This window comes from Phyllobates terribilis, unplaced genomic scaffold (genome assembly GCF_046119375.1).
Source record: "Phyllobates terribilis strain yellow unplaced genomic scaffold, ASM4611937v1 Scaffold_12__6_contigs__length_324123572, whole genome shotgun sequence".
Classification (NCBI taxonomy): Eukaryota; Metazoa; Chordata; class Amphibia; order Anura; family Dendrobatidae; genus Phyllobates; species Phyllobates terribilis.
In genome coordinates this window covers 161839712-161852791 of record NW_027362772.1, presented here as the reverse complement: position 1 = coordinate 161852791, position 13080 = coordinate 161839712, and the positions used below count along the sequence as shown (strand labels likewise).

Genomic DNA, 13080 nt, shown 5'->3' with positions numbered 1-13080 from the left:
GGCAATTTTTTTTCCATGTGTGCACTCTTTCTTTACTTTGGGCACCAGTACTGTATGAAGCACAACATGGGACTCTGTTAGGCACTATTATTTTTTGGGGTCTAGCTACAGTATTTAGCAGACAAGGGGATGCTAGTACACTGTGTAGACACAGTAGGTACTGTAAGTATAGATAACTTTATTAGAAGTATTCAGGATTACAGTCCGGTTTTTGGCTCCGGTCTGGAGCATTCGTTAGGTGGTTATCGCCTGACAAAGGCTCCAGTTTGGAGCCGAAAACTGGTTTGTGATTCTGAATACTTCCAATATAGGTATCTATACTTACCTACTGTGTCTCCACTCTCCTCCTTGGCAGCGCACCAGCACTCCCTTGTCTACTGCTTAGTGCTTACATCTAACCTGTTCCACTCCTGAACGGGCGTTAAATTGGTGCTTGTTCTTAGCGTGTGTGCTCCAACCCCACACCACCTAAATTACTCGCCATTTCAACGCCATCATAATCTCATCTTTATCTATGGCTTCAATATTTGTCACTTTTGTTTTCAGTGGCATTAATAATAATAATTTGTCGATATATAAGGGTATAGCATGATGTCATAAAAACAGTATTTAGGGGACTTATGTTGTGTCTGGGGGTTTGGCAACAGTAGAGAAAGTGCCGGAAGAGGAGTCAACGAAGTGAGGAGACAAGAAACTCTGTAGAGAAATTTCTTTCTGAATAGAAAGACAAAGTGAGAGGACAAAGAGAATTGCGCACATTTGCCCAAAACCAAAAATTAGTTTTAATGTTTATTGACGGAACATCGAAGACACATAAAATGAGGTTCGCTATTGATACCAGTTAATTGGAATTGACTACTAGAAGTTTCTGCATGTACGAATTTAGCCATTTCTGTCTTTCCATTGCAGTAAGCATTTTGCTCTTCTCTCGGAAAGCAGCATCATCCGCCACTACAATGCTCCGTTTTTCCATCTCTTCATTAGTAGGCCACATTGACAGCCATCTTTGGTCACTCATTCCTCTGTTAAGCCTGGCATCGTCTGTTATAACTTTTTTCGAAACATCATTGGAGCCGAATAGGAGCTCTCTGGTGATTGGCTGCATGAGCAACTTCCTGGCCCTCTCATTTGGTGACTCATTCGGGAGCACGTCTGAGGATAGCATCTTAAGGCTCCAGTCATGGAATGTTATGGAAGGGACTTGTTGGCTCCAAGAGTCTGGTCGACTCAGAAAGGAATTTAACTGTTTGTCACTAAGAGATTGGTCAGAGAGGTCTCGTTTCCAGAGTCTAGAATGAAAGGTAAGTAAACAGTCACTAAAAAGTGCAATACCATACACATATGAAGGGAAGCCTTCATGTTGAAAATGCAATCAAATCTGCATCCAATCCAATAAGCATATAATAAACTTAGGAGTCCAGTGAATGGTCCCAACATTGATTGACTGTTATCGCCAAGTAAAATTAGTAAGTAACAAGTTATTCTTAATATTTTTCGGAATATATACACTCCTCAACATTGAAATTGGAACACCAAGAGGGAAAAATCGACTGCTATCACCGAGGTTATTAATTGTCGCATGAGGAAGGTTCAGCTGTGCTCAATGCACTTGAGCAAATCATCAAGATCCGCTGCTGGCAGGATCCGCTGTTGTAATCACCCACCGATGATGTCCCAGATGTGCTTGATGGGAGACAAGTCTAGAGATGCTGCAGGACATGGTAGCACGTTTAGGGCACACATGTTGCTCACAGCAGCACATGAAAACTTGCAGTCTGGGGTTGTCATGTTGAAAAACTAACACTGGGACACTTTGGAGAAATGGCTGCACCACTGGTTCCAGGACCAAATCAATGTAACGCCGAGCTGTTAGTGCATCTGTAATAAAGATTAGAGGGGTCCGGATACCAAACCACAACTCTGGGAGTAGGTCTGTTGTGATGTTCTCTCGTGGATGCCTCTTCATGGTGTTGCCCGCGTGGTCTACAGATCAATCTCCAGCTATCTTGGCATCTAAGACAAAAGAGGGACTCATTGCTGAAGAGGATAGACCTTCATTCCAGCCTGTTTTGCCATCTTGCTCTGCACCATGATAGCCTTTGAGAGTGGTGGCCTGAGGTCAATGGATTACTTATAACTGGACGTCTGGCTTGTAGCTCAATGTTGTGCAAACTCCTTCTGATGATTTGTGTGGACACTGTTTGATGGCTTTGGCTTGGTATGTGATGTGCAACTTCCCTCGTCGTACAGAACAGAGCAATCATGGAACTAGTGCTACGGTTAGTTCTTCAAAGTGTCCCAGGCACCATTTTTTAGCACAACAATCCCAGGCCTCATGTTTCTGGTGCTACTGTGATCAGCCTGCGTGGCCTAAATGTGTTACCATGGCCTGCAGAGTGTCCGGACTTGTCTCCCATGGAGCGCATCTGCGATGTCATTGGTTGGCAATTGCCAAGGGACCTGCCAGCAGCGGATCTTGATGATTTCTGTGCTCAAGTGCTTTCAGCATGACAAAACAATCCTCAGACCTCATTGATAGCAGTCAAGGCTGTAAGTGCGGTGATTTCTGCACTTGGCGCTCATACTCCAGAATGAATAAATCGAGATGTTTTGAAAATTTTGTTTCCATTTTTCAGCATTTGCAGATCAGTAACCTGTCTGCATCCTGTGATTTCCTTCACTCCATGACTTTTCCTTCTTGGTGTTGCAATTTTAATGATGAGGAGTGTATATAAAATTTAAGTTTAATTCTAATTTTTAATTTATTTTTTTTTAAGGAAAATATTCAGTATCAATTGTAATATATTCATTAGAACATCAACATTAACATTTATTATATATGTACTCAGCTCCCTCTGCTCTACAACATGCTGCCGGCAGATTGATTGCATTTTCAATGAGATGGGTTCCCTTTAAAATGTTCTTAATGCTGTGAAAAACCTGACCATAGCTCCTAAAGTAGCTGTAGACAGGGATGAGGCTACAGAAGGTGCATAGATAGGAGCTGCACATTGGTCCTGGTACTTAAAGAACCAGTATTAGAAATGGTACATAGTTGTATTTATGGACCATAATATTTTCCCCTACTATATGTCTGTATGTATAGATGGTAGTCCGTTAGTCACCCTTCTGTCATTAATACAGCAGACTTCGAACATTTTTTTTTAGTTTTTCTGTCACAACACAATTAGTGATTTATTAGCAGGAGATTATCACTACAAGACTAGGTGTCTTGTGCCTACTGGTCCAACCACACCTCCAGCACTGATTGGTAGCTTTCTGTTAATATACAGTGTTACAGTGTGCATAGAAAGCAGCCAATCAGTGGTGTGGGCGAGGTTATACACAGCTCAGCAGTCCGAGCTGTGCTAGATCTGCAGTAAAGAAAACTGTGATTGTATCACAACTGCTATACCAAGTAAAGTAAAGTGATACATCACTGGAATCAGGGTCTCTATCCCTACATCATACTGCTGTCAGATTACAGGGCAAAAACTACTGACGGATTTCATTTAAATGGAGCAAGATTTACAGCCCCCTGTGGACACAAGATAGGACCAATGGGAAAGGGGAAGCAAGGAGATTAAAGCAGGAGAGTGGTTTAAAGTGGTTGTCCCTATCCATACGACAAGTGGTAAGTTGCCAATAGCTGGGATTTCACATCTGAGAGCCTCCACTGACCAATGAGAACAGGAGTTTTTTGTACCCATTTGAAGACAGTGGTTGTCATATATTCAGTCATGATGGAATTTGTAGTCCTTTAACACCTACTTAAATAATAGGCATCACAGGATATTAAGCACTGAAGTATAAAACTTTTTGACGATGGATACACATGGGACGATGCTAAGTCATGTGTAATCATGTTGTGGAGTTTTTTTATGTAACCCCTATAAAGGGAATGTGTCAACAGAAAATTATTTATTCTTTAAATCAGGTTTTTGTGTTAAATGTCTTTTTTTATTTTGGCAATGTTTTTTTTTATATCACAATCTGTATTGCAAAAACAAAATTAGTGACCATGCAATTTTCACACAGACCACGTGGATAATTTAGACTCTTCCTTCCTTTTGTTTCTGTAAATCTACATGTACATTAGCTGCAATTAACAGATCCCTCAATCCTATCTTTTGTATTGAAGCAGCTAATGAGTGTGTGCATAGGTCAATGTGAAGTGAGAGGGAGGAGGGTCAGCTGTGACATCACCTATTGTGATTCGATGGAGGTGTCACCTGTCATTGTAATCCTGCCTCTGATGGTAAGGAAACAACTGAAAACTCTTCCTGAAAGCACAGTAAGTATGAGTCTAACAAAGCTCCAGTAACCAGTGTGAAAGTTATTGTAGATTTTTTTTAAATAAGAAAACAAAAATTATGCCAAAAATGTAACAAACATGTGCAAATAGGCTCTTCAGAGAGTAAGAGGACTGGAACTTTAGTGCCACCTTTTGGAGTTAGCAATTGTAAAAGCCAATATTGACCATTTAAAGTTACTATTGACTTAATATTAGAAGCCAAACCAGAAGCCCCATTTGCAAATCTGTTTTGGGGCTTTTTGACTCTCATCAGTGCATAGCAAGAAAGAACTGATTTGGCTGGATGAGACACTTCTGACTGGGGGTCTAAGAGGTAAAGTTTCTCCTTGTGGACAGAAACAAGTCAGTGTAGGGAGACTTATATGCCTTTAAAGGCCTATAAGTCTCCCTACACTGACTCAGTGATATCCACTAATAAATATATATGACGCTAAAATCTGATTTAAACAATAGATCATTTTCTGACGATATAATAAATATATATTGGACACATTTCCAACTAATACAACATGACATATCTTGTCTAAAAAGAGCTAGTACCTCAATATTCCTGGTGTTTGACATTAGGCATGTTAAATTTGCCACAAATTATGCCTTTAAGGGATGTAAGATTTATGGTTTTCCCTTCCAAGCTACCAGGTTACCTGGTTTTGGGACACGCACCCTAAACGGAATTTGAGACAACTTGCATCCGAGGGTGTTAATCTTGTAAAATATGCAAATTGCGTCTTCAGAGAGGAAGAGGACTAGAACTTTAGCGCCAACCTATTGGAATCAGCAATCCTAAAACTCAATATCGACCCTTTAACAAGCCTTCTCACATGACTTAGGATAAAAGCCAAAGCACAATCTCAATTTGCAGACATGTGGTTTCTGGGTGCTGCCCCTCATCAGTGAGATTCTGCTTTAGCTTTTATCCTAAGTCATGTGGCAAGGCTTGATAAAGGGTTGATATTGACTTTTAGGATGTCTGCTTCCAATAGGTAGCACTAGAGTTCTAGTCCTCTTCTGAAGAGGCAATTAACATATTTAATTTCCCAGAGGAGCATTGCAAGGCTTAAAAGCCTCCTCACATTGGCATGCCAGGCTTGGCATGTCACTCTTCACAAGGAGAATCGTTACCCCTTGAATCTTGTAAAAGAAACACAAAGTAGTAAAAAAAAGCAATAATGCAAAGAAAATAATACAAAGTCGTAAAAAAATATCAGAAAATGTCAAATTCTGTTTACTGTTAGTGTTTGTCCAGTATTATATATTGGTATGTGAATGTATAAGAGCATGTTACAAAGGAAAACATCGGTACATACCTGCTTGGGTTCCGAATGGTGGGAATTATGGTTGGAGAAGACAACACAATGCAGCATCCTAAAAGAACTGTGAACAGAAAAAAGCCTCGCCCAACAGCAATTCTTTCCATGCCCTAGAAAAATATATATTAATAATACGCATTTGATTGCTTAATCCTTGGTACGGACAATAGATAGTTGACAAAAGACATTCGTGGTAACTTCATTGTCCCTTTGTGTTTAATGTTGAGGGTAACAAGGATCTGTATGATGGATTTAACCATGTCTATCCTTTATCAAGCCATGCATGCTTGTACACCACTGGACTTCAGTATCAAACCTTAATTATAAAATACTTCAACTTTTAATTTATTTTGTAGAATTTTATCCAGCATGGAAAGTTAGGAAACTTTACAAATCACTTAATTAAGGGATTTGTCTTCAACAAATTGCATGTAAGTGATTTCTAAACTCCTTCTTTTCCCCAGTCTATTTCCTGTCTTCAGCTGCACTGATTTCAAAGGAGTACAGATGATAGCAGTGATTGGTCAGTTCAGCACCTGTGTCCCATTAACTGGAGATAAGTTGTTGTAGGAGATTGTTTTGATAAGCAGAACACTCCGAGGAGGAGACAGGAGCTGCCCCATCATTGCCATCATCTGTACTCCACATGAGTATGGTCTGATATCAATGTAGCTCAAGGTAAACTGGAAAAATGCCGAGGATCTGAAAGCTACATAGACATGCATTTTTTTTTTACAGGAATGAAGACAAATCCCTTAGTAAAGGGATTTGCAAAGTTTCATAACTTTCCATATTGGACAAAATCATAAAAAAATATTCAAAAAAGTTTTGTTATGCTTTAAAATTCTTCACAATCTCCTTCTGCTACATGTTAAAACTTTTATGATACATTTTAAATCTGTTCAGAATCCTGAGTCTTTTTTAGTGCTCCTTTAATCCAAGCTAGGAGGGTGACCCAGAATTGCATAGCAGTGTAGATGTATACGCTGATTCATGCAACTATCATTTTGCAAAAAACTTTCTCCAGTTACGCTTCTTGTTTCATCCTCGTTCCCTGATATTTATTGGTAGAGGCATAATTATTTTGGTACCTGCTATAGTTGATATGCACAAAGTCAAATTTCGAACATTTCCTAGAAGATAATACAAGCTACCATCCATTGAATGCTTGCTGGCCTCAATTAATTAATTGTTTGCACATTAAACTTAATTAAACCAGTGTGTATGTAAACTTGAAAATTATATATTCATAAATTTAATTTAAATTATGCATTTTATCTCGTCTGTTTATCCATTTTTGGGTCCATCTACAATTAAAATGCTAAAAGAAGCAGTAAACTTCAAATATCTAAAAAAAAAAAAAAGAAAGAAAAGTAAAACTGCAAAACTTTAGAAGATACAATAATGAGAAATAAATTGCAACTTTCATGACTTAGTTCCTACATCTCAGTTTTAAGATATCTTAACTCTGTCACTTGAGAACAATTTTGGGAGAAAAAAAGAAAGAAAGAAAGAAAAGTAAAACTGAAAGGAAATAAACTTATAAGAAAACTACTAAACTTTAAAAAGTACAATAATGAGTAATAAATTGCAACTTTCATGACTTAGGTCCTACATCTCAATTTTAATATATCTTAACTCTGTCGCTTGAGAACAATTTTGGGAGAAAGAAAGAAAGAAAGAAAGAAAGAAAGAAAGAAAGAAAGAAAGAAAAAAAGTAAAACGGAAAGGAAGTAAACTTATAAAAAACTACAAAACTTTGAAAAGTACAATAATGAGTAATAAATTGCAACTTTCATGACTTAGTTCCTACATCTCAATTTTAAGATATCTTAACTCTGTCTCTTGAGAACAATTTTGGGCCACTAGGTATGATAGTCATATTTCCCTTAGTGGTAGCAGTAAGGTAAGACTCGAGGTTACCTGGATCTTTGTTCCCCCCCTGTGTTCTTGACTTGTCGTCTTGAGTTGATAGAAGTCCAGTGATGTTTTGAGTAGTCTCCAAGCTCTCCTCTCTTTTTATAGATACGTGGGTACAATTATGAGATGACGTACTTTGCCTTTTTTTTTGTTTCTGTATATACAAAATTGACTGTGTCACCTCTGCTCATGGGTCTTCTTGATATTTCTTTAACAACTATGAAGATGTGCTCTAGTGTCGAGACATGGAGGAGGAGAACATACGAAAATAGTAGAAGAAGCCACTTTATTCTTAGCATTTATTTCTCAAGAGATTACATTCACGCCAGAAAAGGGGGTAACTCGGACGCTTTAATGAATTGAATAATGACATGCAAAAAATTAAGCGAGTGTTCTTTTTGCAGAGGCAAAGGAGAGACTTGTGTCAGGACTGCAAGGGAAAAAATCCAATATTGCTCATTTTAATTCAAAGTCAGCAGAAGTAACGGACCTCTCGCCTAACCCTCTTCCTTCTTCTCTCTTCCTGTTGTCTTGTATTTAATTTTCAATATCAAAATGTCCAGGGAACCCTCTGACCTCCAGAGTTGGGGTTAAGGGTGACCTTGTTAAAAATTGTAACGGTGAAGGGCTAATTGTTTAGAGAACGAGAGCCGTCGTTTGCTTGTTAAGTGCGAGCGGCTCCCGGACCAGACGTGAGTCACCAGCCTCTCCAGCTAAAGAGACAGATGATGGTCACATAGGACATATAATATTTCGAATGGATCATTAGTGAATCAAAGTCAGAGAATAATGAAGTTTGTGTTGCATCTTAATAAAGTTTTATTTTAATAATATTTGGTATTTATATCAAGGCCTGCAAAGCAAAGACTCCTATAGGCTCACATATTAATATTGAGTTTGCAATGTACTGCATCTGGAGAAGGAGTATTTTTAATAATCTCATATTTATTACTTAAACAAACTGTGATTTTCATAATTCTCCTTCTTTCCTTCTTAATGTTGCAATTTCAATGGCGATTAGTGTATATACATATATACACTCATACATATATATGTGAACACAGGGCCTTGAAAAATAATTCATATCCCGTTAACTTATCTACATTTTTTCACATTACACCCACAAACTTAAATACATTTTTTAAGGATGCTATGTGATACTGTCATGCTTCTGGATTCTGTGTTCTGTGGTCGGAATCTCTTTCCATTGAGCCACAACAGATACACCTTTTATTTGGGTGTTTTAGTTCTGTTATCTTTGTTTCTGTCAGTTTTGGGTAACAGGTGTTTTTCATCTGCTCAATTTGTCTGTTCTATCACCTTTCGGGTGCAGCTTTAAATACCTTCCCCTATTGGTGTTTCCTGCTGTTGATACTTTGTTGGATTCATTCATTTTGATGTAGTTTGTGTTGGTTGCAGTAGTTTTGTGTGTGATTCCTGTATTCCTAAGGGAACTGCTACTCTAGAGATCCTAGGAGCTGCTAATAACATTCAGGGTAAGCCGCCGTCAAGTGCGGGCGCTTTTATTTTGTTATCTTAGGGTGCTAACCTCCGTGGTCAGGCAGGGACAGACCAGGGTCAGAAAAGGGTTTTTTCCTAGTCAAAACAGGGACCTGTCAGGTTCAGGTATTTGTCTTCCTGGTTTGTACATTACTCGCATGTATGTGCTTTGGCAGTTATAACAGATACCAGCATCAACTAGCAAGTATTTGTGACGTGTAAAGGAAATGATGCATGGTTTTCTAATTATTTTATAACTATGAAAATTGTGCTGTGCATTTGTATGCAGCCCCCTGTTTTCTGACCTAAACAAGATCCAGAGTGACCAATTGCCTCCAGAAGTTAATTAGTAAATTGAGTTCAGCCATGTATAATTTATTCTCAGGATAACTACAGTTGTTCTGTGAAGGCCTCAGAGATTTGTTTGAGAACATTAAGGATCAATCAGCATCATGAAAACCAAAGAACACAGCAGACAGGTCAGGGATAAAGTTGTGGGGAAGAGTAGAGCAGGGTTAGGTATAAAAAATGATCTCAAGCTCTGAACATCTCAAGGAGCACTGTTCAATCCATCATCTCAAAATGGAAGGACTATGGCATAACTGCAAACCCACCAAGACATGGCCGTCCACCTAAACTGACATCCCGAGCAAGTAGAGCGATAATTAGAGAAGCAGGCAAGAGGCCTATAGTCACTCTGGAGGAGCTGCAGAGATCCACATCTCAGGTGGGAGAATCTGTCCACAGGACAACTATTAGTTGTATACTCCACAGATCTGGCCTTTATTGAAGAGTAGCAATAAGAAAGCCATTTATGAAAGTAAGCCATAAGAAGTCTTGTTTGCAGCTTGCAAAAAGTTATATAGGAGACACAGTGAGTGTGTGGAAGTAGGTGCTCTGGTTGGATGAGACCAAAGTAGAATTTTTTGGGCTAAATGCAAAATGCTATATGTGGAGGACAACTAATACTGTACATCACACTGAAAACACCATCCTCACCGACAAACATGGTAGCAGCATCATACTGTGAAGATGCTTTTCTTCAGCAGGGGCAGGGAAGCTGGTCAGGGTTGATGGGAAGATGGTTGTAGCTAAATACAGGGCCAGCCTGGAGGAAAACATTTTAGAGGCTGAAATAGACTTGAAACTAGGGCATAGGTTTACCTTCCAGCATTTCAACAACCCTAAACATTCAGCCAGAGATACAATGGATGGTTTAGATCAAAGCATATTCATGTGTGTGAATCATTTAGTCAAATTGGCTTACGTTTCACGCATGAATGCAACAATGCTGTCCTACCATTTCTTGATGTTTGCATCCGTAAAGGTGAAAATAGTGAATTGACTATGAGCAATTACCGGAAACCCATGGCCACTAATTCCTTACGGAGGTGGGAGAGTGGACACCCAGGCCCACTGAAAAAAGGTATCCCTAAGTGGCAATACCTAAGGATTCGCAGAAACTGTTCTGACATCGGCACGTTTAAAGCACAAGCTGATGATTTACGTGAACGGTTTATTGAGAGGGGGTACCCTCAGAAAATCCTAACTGAGGCCTATAAGAATTCCATAAAAAAATAACGCAGGGATCTACTCATCCCCAGGGTCAACAATAATGAATCAAACCTGACCCGTTTCATTACTACCTACTCCATTGGAGCTAACGGGGTTAGGGAGACCCTTAAATGCCACTGGCCAGTGTTGTTAATGGATGCAGACATCAAAGATACAGTTGGGGCCCTTCCACAGGTCACATATCACAGGGGGAGGTCTTTAAAGGATAGATTGGTCCATAGTCATTTTATAGACAATTCACATCCATCTTGGTTAGGCACCCAAGTCAAGGGGTGCTTCAAGTGTGGTCATTGCAGTGCCTGTGTATCGGTGGCACAGGCCAAAGGCTTCAGCAGTAGTGTGACGGGTAAATACTATACCATCCGACAGTTCATCAACTGCCATACTGCTGGGGTGGTCTATAAGGTCATGTGTGACTGTGGTGTCAAATATGTGGGAAAGACTAGACGTGAGTTCAGGAGGAGGATTAGGAAACACATACGAGACATCATCAATAAAAAGGATACTCCAGTTGCCAATCATATTAACAATGTTCATAGTGGCAACTTAGACTGCTTGCGATTTGTAGGCATTGATAGAATCAGGCCTCCAGCCAGAGGTGGGAATTGGGATCAAAAGTAGAGATGAGCGTTGTTCTACTCGAACTGTTCGCCAATCTCAAATTCGAGCTGTTTTGGGCGGTGTTCGAGCCGGTCGGCGAACACGAACAATTTGAGAAAAATTCGGCTGTTTGAGGTTATGTTCGATAACTGTTCGTGCACCAAAATCATAACTGGATTTTTTCTCAGTAATGATGAAAATTAATGTTAATACGCAGTTTGAGTGTACAGCGGGGCGGGGGGAGGGGCAGGGGATGGATCTCTGCAGGAACAATGAAGATCTCCATTTTTTTTTCTCTTTCCCGCATTTGCAGTGGGGAGGTGCAATCTGTCAGCCTATCAGCAGCGCACACACGGAGCGAAGTGCTTTTTTTCACACAAGCAAGGGCATGTGTGATTGGCAGTGTATGTCACATGTCCTTGCCCTATAAGACCAAGCCATTTTCCCCGTCGCCACCATTTTCTCACTGCTGCAGCTGCGTGTTAGACGGCACCGCTGTTGCTGTGTGCGCTATACCTTGTTAATTTCAAGCCAATTTTCGCACAAATATACAGATAGCTTGGGAGTAGGGAATAGTTGTGATTGCAGTCCTTTTAAGGACTAGGTTACAGCATTTCCTACGACTTTTATCAGGCAGGTCTGTGCTCTTAAATAGATAGATTGTGGGAGTAAAGACTAATTGTAATTGGAGTCCTTTTCAGGACTAGGTTACATCAGTTCCTATCAGTTTTTGCCAGGCAGGTCTGTGCCAGTGCTGTGCAAGTTTTTTTCACAGCATTTGGCTGAATCTAGCAAAGCTAATCCTTTTTGGCCTATTGCAGAGTGTGTTAGTCAGTGGAGTAGCCTATCTGTGTTGCAAGATATACCACCTGTGTATAGAATACCAATTTTTTTACTGCACCTAGTGAAGTAAAATCTTTTGGGCATAGCATCATTCTATTAGTCCATCTATACTGACCTCCATCAGGTTGCAAACTGAATATAATTTTTTTCTGCATCTAGCTCTGAAAAAATATTTGGGCTTCTAGCGGTGTGTGGGACTTGGTCTATTAGTCCATCTATACTGACCTCCAACAGGTTGCAAATTAAAAATAATTTTTTTCTGCATCTAGCTCTGAAAAAATATTTGGGCTTCTAGCAGTGTGTGGGACTTGGTCTATTAGTCCATCTATACTGACCTCCATCAGGTTGCAAATTAAAAATAATTTTTTTCTGCATCTAGCTCTGAAAAAATATTTGGGCTTCTAGCAGTGTGTGGGACTTGGTCTATTAGTCCATCTATACTGACCTCCATCAGGTTGCAAATTAAAAATAATTTTTTTCTTCATTTATCTCTGAAAAAATATTTGGGCTTCTAGCAGCGTGTGGGACTTGTTCTATTAGTCCATCTATACTGACCTCCATCAGGTTGCAAATTAAAAATAATTTTTTTCGGCATCTAGCTCTGAAAAAATATTTGGGCTTCTAGCAGTGTGTGGGACTTGGTCTATTAGTCCATCTATACTGACCTCCATCAGGTTGCAAATTAAAAATAATTTTTTTCTTCATTTATCTCTGAAAAAATATTTGGGCTTCTAGCAGCGTGTGGGACTTGTTCTATTAGTCCATCTATACTGACCTCCATCAGGTTGCAAATTAAAAATAATTTTTTTCTGCATGTAGCTCTGAAAAAATATTTGGACTTCTAGCAGTGTGTGGGACTTGGTCTATTAGTCCATCTATACTGACCTCCATCAGGTTGCAAATTAAAAATATTTTTTTTCTGCATCTAGCTCTGAAAAAATATTTGGACTTCTAGCAGTGTGTGGGACTTGGTCTATTAGTCCATCTATACTGACCTCCATCAGGTTGCAAATTAAA

The 13080-nt window shown here is 39.4% G+C and overlaps 1 protein-coding gene across 1 annotated transcript; it reads right to left on the bottom strand.

Annotated features, from left to right (window-relative positions):
* Positions 1–826: 826 nt before the first annotated feature.
* On the bottom strand, positions 827–7658 carry PTH2 (parathyroid hormone 2). The gene is made up of 3 exons (XM_073657797.1): positions 7549–7658; positions 5623–5735; positions 827–1289 (listed from the first exon to the last, which is right to left on the bottom strand). The coding sequence occupies exons 2-3, from the start codon at positions 5730–5732 to the stop codon at positions 842–844; spliced, it is 558 nt and encodes a 185-aa protein (XP_073513898.1). The 5' UTR covers positions 5733–5735; positions 7549–7658; the 3' UTR covers positions 827–841.
* Positions 7659–13080: the final 5422 nt, after the last annotated feature.